Here is a 15,556-nt window from a genome sequence, read left to right as displayed (position 1 = left end):
GTGTGTGTGTGTGTGTGTGTGTGTGTACAGGTAGCCTCTGAGGGGCCTGCCAGGGCTGGTCATTCCTGAGCTGGGAGTGAGGGTGCAACTTGAGGTCTGCCCACCCACCCAGACATCATGTGCCCTTCCTCTCGGCCCTCCACCCCTATCACCACCACCTCCTCCACCTACCTCCACCACTACCATGACCACCATCCACACCTCCATCACCTCTAACTACCACCACCTCCACCACCTCCAGCACTACCACTACCATCATCACTACCACAACTGCCACCACCTGCACCATCACCACCCCACTCCCACCCACCTGCACCAAGTGTCTTCCTCAGCAGCAGTCAACCGGTGCAGACTCTAAGTCGAACAAGAAAAGTCCTTCCCCTGACGGAGCCTGCACTCCAGACAAGCATCAGACTGCAGCTAAACAACGGAGCGAAAACCCACGGACATTCCCGTGAGCTTTGCGACCCCTCTCCTATGGGAAGCCTTCGTCTGTGAAGAAGAGCGCGGTCCCTCAAAGAAAACGACCCTCCAAACTCACTGTCGCAGCCAAGGGGCATACGCCTCAGCACAGCGTGTGGCCACTCTCTGTGGAAGTAGAAAGCCTCATCTTTTTCCTGAGGAGCGGCTGGTGGTTTCGAACTGCTGGCCTTGCAGATCACAGGCCAGCGTGTAACCACTCTGCACCAGGGGCCTCCACGTGTCACTAACAGCTTGCCCCCGGCGACTAGCAGAGGGACTGGGGGTGTCTACCCATCCGGTGGCACTTGGAGGGAAGGCCAGGCTCTGCTTCGTGGAGCTTCAAGAGAAGCCAGAGTGGGGCCCTGGATCGTGGAGTAGAGCAGCTCCATCGGGTTCTCTTGGATGCAACCTCCACAGAAGCAGGTCTCTAGGCCTGCCTTCCATGGTCCAGCTGCGGGGTTCGAACTGCTGACTAGTTGTCAAGCACAAACCGTTTCCCTCTCCCATGGACCGCTCTGCAAGCCCCCCCCCCCCACACGTGAAAACCCTGAGGAACGTGATGCGGGTGGGCTGGCCATGAGCTGAGTGCCACCAACAGGGCTTTTCCCCGACTGGCATGGCTGAGTCAAGAGAAGGCCTCTGAGGAGGTGACCTTCGGGTTGAGATTTGAACCAAGAGTAGCCAGCCAGGCGTTCATCGGGAGGGACAGTTTTCTGAACACCAAGGGGAGACCTTGACAGGCTGAGGGTCGAGAAGGCGGTCCGTGTGGGTGGAGGGCTGCAGGCTGCATGAACAGTGTGTCAGGATTGCATTCCCTGCAGGGGGAGCCCAGGAAGGGGTGGGCCGGGGATGGTCTGTGAGTTTCTAAGTGACATAGATGGGTGATGAGAGACAGAGGGAATGAGAAAGCCCCCGCTGGGCAGTGGGCTCCTGGGGACCAGGATTGGGAAAGGCTGGACTTCCAGCTCAGGTTTTCTGTGGAGCCCTGGAGGCAGAGCCTGGCCAGGGCAGTAGAGGCTGCCGATATCTCTCTCTCTGCCGCCCAGGGCCTCAGCTGCCCAGAGGCCAGCCTGCCTGCGGCGTCACGGAGAAGTGCTGAGGGAGGTCCGGGTCTCGGGTCAAGTGGAAGCTGGAATAGGGCCCTGGAGGGACACTGGGTCAGCAGAGCAGCTTGTTTGGGGGCTAGGCCTGGGAGATGGCACCAGCTGGCTTGTGCTTACCGCTGGGCTGCTGCCCACACTTGGGAACTAGAGGTAGGTGTGTGCAGGGGCGTCGGGGTGGCAAGAGCACCTGTGACTGCCAGTGTTACCTGGGTTAGGAGAGCAGACTCCGGTAACTCTGGGGGAGACCTTACAGGTGGCCAGCGGGCGAAAAGACTACAGCTGGAACGTTGGAGGGGAAGACGCAGGTAAGCGTGAGACCGACTGCGAGGGGAGTTGGCAGGGCATCCTGAAGAACTTCCGAGCCCCGGAGAAACAGGCCACCCTCAGAAGAGACTTCTCAGACCCCGGCCACTGCCGTCCCAGGCGCCCCCGAGGCCCAGGCTGTTTGCCTCCTCGCCACTTCTCCTTTCTCTGCCCTGTGCAGCTGGCCTGAGTCAGCCCCAGCCTGCGGGGGATGTTGGAAAGCAGGATTAAAGGAGGAAGAGGCTTTTTGGTTGGAATCTCTGAGATCACTGCTTCTGGGCTACCCAGCCCTCTTCCTTCGCTGGGCTGGATGCCCCGCCCCAGGCCACCACTGGGGAGGGCACACGGGGCTCCTGCCCAGGAGGTGTCCCTCCCCAGCGGGCTGCCAGGCCATGCCAGGCCTGGACTCCTAATCCTGGCTGTAGGGACCAGCAAGTGCTGTCAGCACTTCCCTGACACGCAATGTGCATGCCTCACACCAGGCCTCACCCCCAGGGAAAGAGGTGGGAGATGGCCATCAAAGCCCCTTCCACCCCGGACCTGGGCTTACTGCTTCTGGGTGGGTGGGAGTTGAGCAACTCTCAAGAGGGGCTGCCGGGGAGCCCCTCCATCCATCCCCAATGCTGTGGCCAGCCATTCTTCCTCCTCCTCCTCACCCCACCCTGCAGCCCCTCCCCCTCTCACTGCTGACCCCTGCCCTTTTCTCTTCCTCCTTGCTGGCTCCTCTTGTGGTCACCCCGTGCCAGAGAGGCGCTGACTCAGGCCTGCCTGTGGCTACCCTTCCACAGACAGGAGGGCAGGGACTAGGCTAGTCCCGCCCAGGCCTGGGCAGTGAGCCCCCAGTGAAGGGCCGAGAGAACGGGGCTAACAGGAGGATTGGCTGGCAGGCACTGTGGCAGGAGAATGGCCATCTTGACCCCTCGGGCATCTCCCATCTCTGGCCTGCAGGTGGCTCAGGAGTGGGAGATGGGGATGAGGACAGGGCAGGAAATGCACATAAAGAAAGGCGGGCGGGCCCCACTCCGTGGTCAAAGGTGGCTTGGGATGTGGCCCTCCTCCGGAACCTGAGCTCTGTCCATGCTGATGTGGGATGGATTCCAGCTCCTTTTAAGGAAGAACTTCCCGGCAGTCAGGAGCTTGGAGAAGGAAGGGGCACCTGGCCGCAGAGAGCCAGGGCCTCTCTGGAGGTGGGCAAGCACTTTGAGTGTGCGGTCAAGGAGCTGACCGACCTCAGACATCCTTCTGGTCCCAGACATAGGAGCAGATGTGGTTCCAAAGCCCACTTCCCTCCGCAGCGAGACATGGGGCCTCCGCTGTGAGCACTGCCTATGCCCAGCAAGCCAGACTCCGCACGACAGGTGGGGAAACAGATGCCAGCTCCCTCCGTCCAGGCCCGGCCTCTGAAGCTAGACCACTGCTAGTACGTCCTGCCCATACGCACGGCCGAAGGGCGCCACACTGCCTGGTCCTGCACCACCCTCACAATGGTTAGGTCTGGGCCCCTTGTTGCCGCTGCAGTACGCTCTTGAAATGCCAGAGGAGGCTGAGCAACTAAGGTCCCCCGTTCCCATGGTACAGGTCGGGGGGCCCGTGGCAAACCAGTGTTAGAGCAGGAAGTCTTGGCGTAAGGTCTCCTTTATCGGGGCCCGGCCTGGAGGTGCGTGCTGCCGGCCTGAACACAGAGCACCCAATCCCAAGCACCTGGCCCCAACCCCACTCCAAACCCTCTGCCCACAAGAAAGCTCTCACTTTGCCCTTGTTCACACCCCCTGTTGGCCCCGGACTTACAGGAGGGTGCCCTCCCTCGGACTCCCACCCTTTTATCTCGGCTCCCAAGCACTAGAGTTTCTGGGACTTCCTCTGCCGCTGCACACACCTGAGAGGCTGAACTCACCTTGCATCTCCCTTCCCTTCCCACCCCCACCCCCTTCAAGGCCATCCCACTAATGCCCCTCCACTGCCCAGTACCCCTGTCCCACCACCTCTAGCCAGGCCCTTCTTAGCAGCTGGCCCACTGGGCCTCTGGGTGGGAGTCACCTGGGACTCAGTCCGCAGACAGCAGCTCTCACTCCTTTGGGCCAGCTCTGCCACCTGGCTGAGCCTCAGCCTCCTGGTTGGGAGCGTGGACACTGCTGTGGCCCATTGATTGGGGTGGTGGTGGGGGTGACACAAGGTGCTTGAGAGGAGGCTGCTTCACATCACAGTGAACAAACAAGGCACTGCCATCAGTCCTCGAATGCACCTGTGACCAACTCTGGGGGCCTCGGCGTCCTCCCCGTGAAGTGGAGCCAAGAGGCCTGGCCCCTCCCAAGCTGGCTGAGGCATTGAAGAGCCTGTCCCCTCCCATGCTGGCTGAGGCATTGAAGAGCCTGTCCCCTCCCATGCTGGCTGGGGCATTGAAGGAGATAGTGTAGGTGACAAGCTTGATAAACTAAGCACCCCAACTTACACTATCGCCCAGTGAGCCCGCAAAGTGGCACAGTGTACTGCAGTCTACGCTGATCGTAAGTGCTTTTAGATATTAAATAATTCTATCTTCTCCACTAGGCTGCTCGCTGCTGGAGATGAGACCCAGCCCAGCCCCATGGATAGAACCCCATGAGTCCGTTCTCCCACACATCTTTCCCTCACGCCCTTCTTTCTGTGGCAGGAGGGTTCCTTGGGGGTGGGAGTGGGGGAGAGCTCACTGTCATGACTTTTTGGTGACTGTCTCCCACACCGGGCGGTCAAGCCCTCAGGGGCCCGGCACTACATTGGCCAGAGGCTGGGTGACAGAAAGAGTGTGCGCCGGTAAATCCACACCGCAGTGGTGCTGTCTGGATTTGACTGACAGTGCCCTACTTGCCCACCCTGCGCCCGCGCCCGCTCACCTGCTTGTACATGTACAGGAGCAGCAGCAGCAGCAGCAGCAGCAGGGCCATGATGCACAGGCAGGACACCAGCACCGGGGTGAACAGGGGCTCCTCAGGGAGGTGCCTGGAGGCATCTGGAAGGGACAGGCTGAGCGGTGAGCAGGCAGGGGACCTCGGTGCCTCCTCCGCACCCTGACATCAGGCACTGCCTGGAAGGCAGGAACCAAGAACCCTCCCCCCCAACCAAACCCACTGCCATCGAGTCGATTCCAAGGCATGGCAACCGTAGAGGGCACATCAGAACTGCCGTGTCTAAGGCTGTGAACCTCTTTGTGACACAGAGCCTCATCTGTCTCCCGCATAGTGGCTGGTGATTTCCAACCTGTGGTTGGCCACGATACCACCCAGGCTCCCCCCAGCTGTGCTTACAGCTGAAGAAAGTCTGCTTCATCCTGCAAGGTCCCTATGAGTCAGAAATGATACACAGCGCCCAGGTCATGAACTCAGGCTCTTAGGAGTGGGACTGACTGAATCAGGGACTCCCGAACACCCGTTAGTGCCGATGTCAGATGGATCTTGGCCCAAAGCAGAGGATACCAGGCAGTTGCTTTGTGTTGCATTGACTATGCCAAGGCATTCGGCTGTGTGGGTCATAATAAACTATGGATCTCCTTGAGAAGGATGGGAGCCCCAGAACACTTCAGTGTGCTCACGAGGAACTTGTATACGGATCAAGAGGCAGTTGTGCAAACAGAACAAGGGCATGCTGCACGGTTTAAAATCAGGAAAGGTGTGTGTCAGGGTTCTATCCTCCCATCACACTAATTCAAACTCTATGCGGAGCAGACCGTCCGAGAAGTTGGATTCTCTGAAGAAGAAAGCTGCACTGGGACTGGAAGAAGGCGCACTAGCAATCTGATATGCAGATGACAGCCTTGCTTGCTGAAAGTGAGGAGGGCTTGAAGCACTTGCTGGTGAAGATCAACACTTGCTGCCTTCGGTATGAATTACAGCTCAATGTAACGTCCAAAAGCCTCACCCCTGGCTCATTAGGTAACGTCATGCTCTATGGAGAGAAGGTTGAAGTTGTCAAGGATTTCATCTTGGATCCACAATCAATGATCATGGAAGCAGCGGTCAAGAGCCCAAAAGACCCATTGCATTAGGTAAATCTGCTGCACAAGACTTCTTTAGAGTTGAAAAACAGGGATGTTACTTTTAGGACTCAGATGTGCCTGACCCGAGTCACGGTGTCTTCAGTAGCTTGACCATTGACTCAGGAAGACTGAAGAGCCAATGCCTCTGAATCATGGTGCTGGAGAAGACACTTGACCTTGCTAGAGACTGCCAGAAGCACAAGCAAGTCTCCTCGGAAGAAGCATCTCAAAGGTCGGGATGGAGAGGTTTCACCTTACATACTTTGGACAGGTGGTCAGGAGAGACCAGTCCCTGGGGCAGGGCAGCATCCTGGTAAAGAGGAGGGCCCTCAACGAGGTGGGTGGGCACAGTGGCTGCCACATGGGCTCAGGCACAGGGACCGAGGTCGGCTGGTGTAGGAGCGGGCGGGGTTTCACTCCGTGTGCACAGGGTCATTGTGGGTTGGAACCAACTCCGTGGCATCTCACAACAACAACAACTATATATATATTGGAACCTAACCTCCACCCCCGCGGGTCTGAGCCTCTTTAGGAATAGGCTTTTGTTTGTTTCGGACTTTTTGGCTTTTTCAGTGGCGGGTAAGTCTGACCCATACTCATTTTCTGAGACAAAAAGGGCAGGCTAGTCATTAAGAAGCAAGCACAGAGGGGGCGAGGCATGGAGTCACCTAGGAACCAAGGAAGGCGGGGCTACAGAAGCGGAAGTAGATCTCCCTGCAGAGCCCCCAGAGAGAGAGCCTTCCAGTCCAGTGGAGGCCCCAGAGTTCACACTTGCAGTCTTCTGAACTGAGAGAAAGCAGCTGTCTGTTCCTTAGAACCAGGAGGAACTGGGGCAGGAGGTATGGGCCACGGAGCCTGAGATGCTCCCCGAGCCTCAAGCTCAGCTCAGAGGCTCCCAAGTGGTGGGGGGGGGAGGGGATCCCATTTCCCTCCAAGGCTGTGAGTGCTCCGGGCCCAGGCCATTCAGGCAGCACCCAAAGGCTACCGAGCCTACTTTAACACTGCCCAAAGCAGGGAGGTCCCAAGTGGCCACAGCCAGGGGCGAGCAGAATCTGGCCCAAGGCCAGCAGCTAAGGCTCTGAGCCAGGCCGAGACCTGGGACCCCCGCCGTCTGCCCTCTCTGGGCCTAGAGAGGCTCCCTGGGGTCTGGTTCAGTACTGCTCGGTGCTGAAGGCTGCTTGTAAAAGGTCTGCTGAGGACTCTGCCCTTCTCTGCAGCTGTAGCCTCTCAGAACCACAGAGCTAGCTAGCCCGGGGAGCCTCTGGGCAGATGCAACCTGGGCATCAACCCCTACCGCCTAGGCAGTGGTCTTGTGTGCATGGGACTGTGGCTCAGGTGGCTGGAGGGCCCTCTGGGGCTGCCCTGGGTGGGGGGGAGCCAGGTTTACCAGCTTGTTGGCGGTTTCCCTGGCCAGACTCCAAGTTCTGGGTGCACAGTGGCTGCCAAGCACACAGTGTGGAAGGAATTACTTCAGACTCAGGCGGCTTGGCTAGGCTGTGCTTGCTTCAAGCTGCCTTTTCCCTTGCCTGTCTGTCCTGGTCCCCCACCCCACACCCCACACCCCACCCCCAGCTGCTTCTTCCTCCCAGAGCATCCCCAGGACTCCTCATGGAGAGGCAGGGCTCAGCCTTTCAGGGATCTGCTCCCCCAAGCATGGAGGCACATCCTAGGCTCCCTCTCTCCTAGCCTGGAGGGGGCGGAAGGAGAGACTTACCCACAGAGATGGGCCAGAAGACCTGGGAGGTGTTCCCCACCCCGTTGTGAGCCCTGCACTTGTAGGTCATGTTCTGTCCCAGGGTTCCGAGGGGCAGCAGGCTCCGGATTGCCACCTTGTGGAAGGGGTCCTGGCTGCGAACCTCAGGGTGTGTGTCTTCCAAGAGCAGTTCCTGGGCCCCGTCACATCTGGGGGGAGCAGAGCGGAGTGGCGGTGCAGCACTGAGGGCAGGGCCCCCGGACAGGCTGTCCAGCCTCGGCCCAGCCTCTCCGCATAGCCGAGCCCAAGTCCACTCACCTGTCAGCTTGGCCCTGGCACTGAAACCAGGTCACATTGGGCTGCGGGTACCCGGTGGCATCACAGAGCAGGGCACCAGAGCCGTTGATGTGGGTCCATGAGACCTTGACCTCTGGGGGGTCTGAGGAGGAAAGGAGGTGCAGAGAGGGAGGGAGAGGTCAAACAGGAGGCCCAAGTCCCCTTTTCCCACCCCTCGCCCCAACTGAGCCGGCTCATCTCAGGCCCCCAGCAGCCCCCTTCCCTACTCAAGCCCATCGTTGCAAGCAGCCTCAGTGGGCCAAGCCCCCAACTCCACCCCATCACTCACATCGAAGGATGAGCTGGAAGGTCAGAGCTTCGCTGACCACCTCACTTCCGGCCAGAAAGACGTAGCGGCCGGCCTCGGAAGGCTTCAGGCGGGGCAGGGAGAGAATGGAGGTATACCTGGTGGGTTGGAACAGGTGATGTGAGTGAGCCCCAGCCCCGGTCAGGCCCGCACAAGGACAGTGAGGCTGGGCTAATTAAAAGACTTTTGAGGACTTTTTTAAAAAAATAAGGCATTAAGGGCACTCAACCGAGTGCCTGGAGACCTGGCTTCTTATCTGTGAAGTGGCTTCGTCCTGAACTTCAGCACAGGGCTCCTTTCGCAAAGGGCACCCACGGAATGTGCCTACCTTTAACCACCCTCCTTTCCCAAGAGCAGCAACCCTGCCCTCTGCCAGATGCTAACCCGCTCGAGGGGCCTGTGAGGGGGACAAGAGGCAGGCTGGCTGGCTCTGGGGCTAAAAAGGTGGGGCTCCAGTCCTGGTGCTGCCATTTCTTAGCTGTGTGAGCTTGGGTGAGTCCTTCACTCTCTGGGCTTTGACTTCCGCTTCTGTGGGTGCGACTGATGGGGCTGGATCCCCAGAGCTGATCTGAGGATGACAGGACTCTTGAGGGTGACTGGCAGAGCCGGGCTCGCGGCACACACTAAAGTTAACGGGACCTGTTATTGCCCAAGAAGGAGCCCTGGCGAGGAGCTCAGCTGCTGACCCAAAGGCCAGCAGTTCAAAGCCCCCGGCCACTCCATGGAGGAAGCTGTGGCCCCGGCTTTTGTGACAATCGCAGCCGTGGAAAGCCTGTGGGGTACTGCTTCTCCTCCCGGCAGGGTCTCTGACAGTACCGCTTGCTTTTTACTAGGGAAAGGCCCGGGGGCAACAGTGACACAAGGCCTTCCTGGCTGGTGGAAGTAGCAGGTTATTCTTACTTTATTCTTTTCATATTATCTGCCTTATAACTTGTCCACCAAGAAGAGGTATTATTTAGGTAATACATGGGTTTGAGAGAGAACCCCAGGCAAAACTTATCAGTCAAGGCTTCTAGCAGTATCATTCACAGCTGCCCAAGGTGGGAAGAAGCCAATTGCTCTCAAAGCACAGGATGTGGTCTATCCTGACCCCAAACCCAGGGCCTTCGAATGTGGGGTTTCAGAGGCTCTCCATGTGTATCGGAGCAGGCGTGCTCATCTTTCTCCTACAGAGCCGATGGTGGGTTTGAACCATGGACCTATCAGCCAGCAGCCCAATGTCTGACAGTGCCACCAGGGATCCTTGGTCTGTCCGTGCAGAAGGAATGCCGTACTGACCCAGGCGACAGTGGGCAGGGACCTCGGAAACACTGGGCTCATAAAGGACCCACATGGGCGTCTGTTCAGGGCAAAGTCCAGCTGAGGGGCATCTCTAAGGACAGAAGCAGAGTGGTGGTGGGTGAGGCTTGGACAGGGAGGAGCTGGGGGATAGAGGAAGAATGGCGAGAGAGCAAGGGACATGCACTTCATTCATGAATATGCTGAAACCAGGGAACGTCAGCTTACACAGGCAGATGGGATGGTGTGAGAACCGTATCTCAAAACAAAACAAAGTGGAAAAAAGGAAAACCTAAACCCAGTGCTGGTGGGCCGATTCTGACTCAGGGAGACCCCGTGAGTCACACAGCAGAGTCACACCCCACAGCAAGCTCAACAGATGAGGGTTGCCAGGCCTCTCCGACGTGGCATGCGCCGGTAAGGAGGGGATGGTGGTGTTCCTACCCATCTCAACAAGCCTATATAGATAAAGAGATGACAGCATTGCCAGCCTGCAGCCATGACAAGCCAGACTTTGAGGTCATTTCTGAAGATAATTCAACACAGATCCCATCTACCCCATCAACTTCACTGAAGGTCCCAGACTGACATTCTGGGGCAGGGGGGGGCGTGTCTCTGTTTCCTTCTGCAGTGTCTTTGCTGCTATGAAGCTCTGAGACTGGTCCATGCCCCAGTTTCCTCTCTGCGGACACAGACTCCAGACTCAGAAGGGCTGCTCATGCCCAGAGGAGGACAGAGATGCTGCCCAGAAGGGACGAGGAGAAGAAGACAAAGGCCAGGCAACAGCCTTGCCACTCTGACTGTCAGTGAGGGAGAGTCCAGGGTCCGGTGAGGTTTGGGCTTCAGAGTCCAGAGAGCCCAGGGAGTGCTGTGGATGACTTTGTTCTGATGGGAACCCAGGCCGAGAGAGAGACTGGGTGGAGAAGGCTCGGAGGTTGCATTTAGACTCCCAAGGAAAAGGTCCTACAAGGGACTAGGGCTTTAGGGGCTGATGGCATACCCACAAACATGATGAGAGTTCCTGAAAGAAACCCAACCCCACAAGCAGCACAGTACAAGAAGGGCAAGGGGTGTCTGTGTACTGGGGAGCTACGGCGAGCAGACAGAGCCGAACTTCTGGAAGACAGCTAAAACTGCCAAGGAGGATGGGCTGGGGCTTGAATGCATGGAGCCTGACTGTAGATCTAAGAGAACTTGCTGGCTGTCCAGAGATAAAAGCTTTTTAGCTGGGAGGAGATGAGAGGGGAAGGGACCAGTGAGCCAGTTCTAAGCTTGTTTGCTTCCTTACGAACACAGTACAATCTTGAGGCTGTGCGCAATGCCCATCCTCAAAAACGAGTGAGTGAGAAACGGATTAGGGGTGTGGGTCCTCAGTGCGGGAGGGCACATTGTGGTCTGCAGCTTGATCCAGCAGTTGCTGCTCAATCTCAGTCTAAGCGAGCCCAATCAAGAAACGACAGTGCTCCCTCCTGCTGTGAGTACTTCTCTTGAAGCGCCCTGGTGGCACAGTGGGTTAGACGTTGGACTGCTAACCGCAAGGCCCCGGTTCAAGAACACCAGCCACTCTTGGAGAGAAAGATGAGGCTGTCCGCTCTCTTAAAGACGTATAGCCTCAGAAACCCTACATCGAGCGGCCATGATTCGGAATCAACGGTGGCAGTGGGCTTTAATGGGTGTTCCCCTTAAGGAAGGCAAATCCTTATTTAGAATAAGACTAGTAACAAAAGTTAGGTCACTTTGGGTAGTGAAGGTAAGTCCCTGAGAACCAGTCCATAAGGGGACAGGAAGAAGGGGGCTCTGGGGTGGGGAGTTGAGCGTAGCGGGGAGGGGAACGTGGGTCAGGTTGCACAGCCTGAGAGGAGTTTTGAGCCCCTGATACAGAAAGGTCAGGGAGAAATTCTCAGGGTGGGTGAGAATCAGCATCAAATTTTTCTATCTAAAGTGTCTGTTTTAATAACAAAAAAACCCTCACCCCCCCTCCACAGACCTAGTGTAAAACAATATTGTCAGTCGGTGATCCTTGTAATATATAATACGAGCAATACATTTCCTCCGAAATCCGAGGAGCACCAAACGTGACCATTTTCCAAAAGGACTGCGTTTCCGTGAGGATGTGTGCTGCTGCCGCACTCTGTCCCGCCAAGCCTGTGTGTGTGCCCGACGGCAAAAGCCGGACTCTCCGCCAGCAAGTCTGTTCCAATGCTCGGACCCTGTGGGGCAGGGGGCACTGGCCTGGTGGGTTTCTGAGATCATAAGGTAGAAAGCCTCATCTTTCCCCGGTAAAGCAGCGGGGGGTCTCAAACTGTTGACCCGGTGGTTAGCAACCCAGCTCATAACTGTGACACCACCAGGGCTCCCGCCGTGCCCCCAGGAGTGTGTAGGTGAGCGGGAATCACGAGGTAGGGCTTGCTTTCCCCATCCGGGTTGATCACAGGAGAAAACGTGAGGCTGAGGGTTCCCGGGTGACCCTGAGAAGGCACACCCAAGCAATGGCAGGATTCTGAGGAGGGTACTGCTCTCCCAGGGATGTGGGGCAGAACAGGAGCCCGTGTGAGCCACTCTCCAACCAGGGGGACGAATGCTGAGGCGGTCTATGGTCAGGGAGAGTGAGCCTCAGAGCGGGCAGCGGATGCCCAGGGTCACACGGCAAGCTTGAAGCATGAAGCCCTGTCCTGAACCCCGCTGGCTTGGGGCTGTGCAGCTGGGAGCTGACAGGATACCTGTACTTGTCTTTGGTGAGGATGTAATCGAGCTTGCGCTGCTGGTTGAAGAAGGGCCCCTGGTAGGTCCAGTTAAAGCTTCGCAGGGCCGGGTAGGCCTCCACCTTAACTTTGAGGCTGAGCTTCTCACCCAGGCTGACCTCCTGGAATAGCTTCTGCTCGGAGGTCAAGTTCAAATAGCCCCTCTCTGAAAGGAAGAGTGCAGGGGAGATGTGGTGTCATGGGAAAGCAGCCCCCATGGCCACTTGGCCATCCACCCATCGCTCCATTTCTTCCGTTGGAAGCTACCTGAACACCTACTATGTGCTCAGCACACAATCCCCACCCCCAACCACAGCTGTCCTCTGACACCCACTCTGGCAGCCCACGGCTCTTCGAGAGAGACCCCTGTCTCCTTCGAGGAGGGCGGAGTCCATTCTCGAAAACTTTTTGTTGGGAAAAATGTTGTGGATTTTGACATGTCCTCAGGCATGCCGCCTGATTCTGGGAGCCTTCGACCAATCAGAGCCCTCTGTCTCTCTAGACCCAGGGCAAGGTCCATCGGTCCACTAATCCAGTGTGACTCAATTGGCAGCGTCTTGGGGGGGAACTCCGGGAGAAGAGAAGCCCTGGCTCCCCTGAGGTTTCCAGATCCGGGGCGAGGACGAGGGCTCTTGCTGCCACCAGCCTGCTTGAGAACGAGACCAGAACGAGGAGAGAGAGGCCGAGCAGAGAGTTGGAGACCAGTGGATGCCTGCTTTGTTTTTGCTTTCGAACCTTTTGCTGCGGTTTGGGCGCCAGGGCACAGAGCGCACGAGTTTACCATTCCAGACTGTACACGCCTTTGGTTTCCTGACCTGCGTTGCCCCGCACCCCTGCACTGTCACAGCATTCTCCCCATTTCCTCTCGGGGCCCCATTTCCACTCGCCCGCCTCCCCTGGCCGGCCTGCCCGCTGGACTTCGCTTGGGGCCAGTGCTGCCCTTCCGGTTTTAGGTGGCTCATTGTTCTGCAGAGCATGCTCACGTTCCTCCCACAACATGCTCTTCACGTTATAGGCTCGTCTATCATTTGGATGAAAGGTGAACTCTGAGTGTGGGTCCCCTTCTAGATCGAAAGGGTGTCTATGGGCCAAACGACCCCCTGCATGGGATAAATCTGCTGCATGCAATCTCTTGAAAGTGCTGAAAAGCAAAGATGTTACTTTGAGGACTAAGGTGAGCCTGACCCAAGCCAGGTATTTTCAATCACCTCTTATGAAAGTTGGACACTGGATAAGGAAGACAAAAGAAGAATCGATGTGTTCCAATTATGATGCTGGAGAAGAATATTGAACGTATCGTGGACTGCCAAAAGGACAAACACATCCGTTTGGAAAGAAGTACAGCCAGGACGCTCCTTAGGAGCAAGGATAGCAAGACTTTGTCTCCTGTGTTTTGGACATGTTGTCAGGAGAGACAGTCCCTGGAGAAGGACATCCTGCTTGGTTAAGTGGAGGGGCAGCGAACAAGCAGGCCCTCAACAAGGAAGCACCATTGTGAGGCCGGCCAAAGACCAGGCAGTGTTTCACTGTCTGTCTGAGTCAGACCTGACTCAGTGGCACTACAACAGCGTGGACGATAGGCTGGGGGGTCCTCCAGTCTCTATCCGTCCATCAGTAGGTCTGGGCTTTCTTCTGATTCTGAATTTTCTACCAGTCTGTTCAGGAACTTCGACTGTAGTCCTGGTCAGAGCTGTCGGTCGTAGTGGCCAGGCACCATCTAGTTCTTCTCGTCTCAGACCAGAGGAGGCCCTGATGGAGCTGTGAGGATGGATAGAGCCAACTGTCCTTGAAGCAGGTTTGTGCTATGTGGCCAACAAAGTCCCCCTTTTGATTAGGCCAGTTTGACTTGATTTCTGTCACCTACACCTGAAAGAGTCCTGACTTCGTTTCTTCTAATGAGAAAATACAGGAATTAAAATCAAGCTTATTTAGTTAGGTTTCAGGCAGGAGAGATGGGGCAAGAACCCCCCATTCACTCATTCTTTTCATTCCTCTCGTGGAAACTGCTGGGAGGTGTCTTCAGAACCCAGGCCATTGTAAGACCCTGGACCATATGATCTCGACCCTCTCCTCTCCTTAATCCTGTGAGTCTAAATGTACTCTTTCCCATGCCACGTGGCGGCTTAAAGCCCTTCCTGGGTCCCCAACCCCTTCGCTTCTCATCTTGACTTTTAAGATTCTTCTCCATCAGGGCTCAGCCTATCTAGCCACCCTATCTCACACTAGGCACACTCACACAAGCACACACACTCACACGTGTACACACACAGTCACTGAATGCTCCATTCATCGCAGTCCCCAGAGGTCCCTTAAACACAGCACGGTCGTCACACACACAAACACACGCTCACACGTGTACACACTCAGTCACTGAATGCTCCGTTCATCGCAGTCCCAGAGGTCCCTTAAACACAGCACGGTCGTCCTAACCCTGAAGGCTTTGCTCCAGTCAGTGCCCCCCCAGCAGCTCCCTCCTCTTCCTCTCCTCCGTTTACATCTCCCTTTCCTTCGAGATTCGCCTCCACTCCTGGAGTCTCCCCGAACCACTCCAGGCCACAGGAGACTTCTTCCTCGGGGCTCCTGCCCACCCAGACTGCACACTCCTCAGGGACCACACCTGTACTGCTTCATTCATCCGTTGAATTCTTTCTGCAGGTCCCTGTCTTCTCCATCCAACTAGTCTGTGAGCTTTTACGACCAGGTCTTTGCGATCTCTCTCTCTCTCAACCATCCATCCATCCATCCTTTGGAATTCCAGACTCGAACCACTTCTGCCCACTTCCGTGACCCCGTGGGGAGAGACACCCTCACCCCCAGCCTGGACGCTGCAGCGGCCCTACCTCATCAGCCTGCTTCTGCCTTTGCTTCCCGACAGCCCGCTCTCAACACAGCACATCGCGTGACCTGGCAAGTCACATCACATCGCCCTCTGCTCAAGACCAGTCGTGCTGGCCAACTTGTCCCTTCAGCCCGGCAAGCACGGTCCGGTCTTAAGGCCTTTGCCGTTTCCTCTGCCGGGAGCACTCTCCCTGAAACTCCTACATGCTTGGCTCCTTTACCTCCTCCGAGTCTTTATGCAAAGGTCAGCTTCGCAGGGAGCTCCACCACTGTAGACGGCAAGCTCTCCGTGATTCACCTATTTGTTTTGCCCACGCCTCCCGAGCAAAAGGCAAGCTACGGGGACCCACCCTGCACGGGGAAACCTGGTACTGGAAAAAATCCAGCACCGCCTGGAGGGCTCTGCGGGAGGCATGCTGGTGCCCCAGCCAGGCCACAAGGGGTCTAGCGGGGGAGGTCTTACTGGTGTCTCCTCCTTTGCTTCTG

At 57.0% G+C, this 15,556-nt stretch overlaps 1 protein-coding gene across 1 annotated transcript in view; it reads right to left on the bottom strand.

Moving 5' to 3' along the window:
• The window catches only part of CSF1R (colony stimulating factor 1 receptor), a 31,118-nt gene that overhangs the window by 7,647 nt on the left and 7,915 nt on the right, over positions 1-15,556 (bottom strand). The window contains exons 5-9 of the mRNA XM_045284712.1: positions 12,212-12,398; positions 8,196-8,311; positions 7,889-8,009; positions 7,592-7,779; positions 4,739-4,854 (exon numbers count right to left, since the gene is read on the bottom strand). Coding sequence (XP_045140647.1) covers positions 4,739-4,854; positions 7,592-7,779; positions 7,889-8,009; positions 8,196-8,311; positions 12,212-12,398 — 728 coding nt within the window. The remainder of the gene's footprint in view (positions 1-4,738; positions 4,855-7,591; positions 7,780-7,888; positions 8,010-8,195; positions 8,312-12,211; positions 12,399-15,556) is intronic.

The sequence above is a fragment of the Echinops telfairi genome, unplaced genomic scaffold (genome assembly GCF_000313985.2).
Source record: "Echinops telfairi isolate 266 unplaced genomic scaffold, ASM31398v2 ScPeMD7_7469;HRSCAF=8507_0, whole genome shotgun sequence".
Taxonomy (NCBI): Eukaryota; Metazoa; Chordata; class Mammalia; order Afrosoricida; family Tenrecidae; genus Echinops; species Echinops telfairi.
This window is presented reverse-complemented; position numbering and strand designations above follow the sequence as displayed.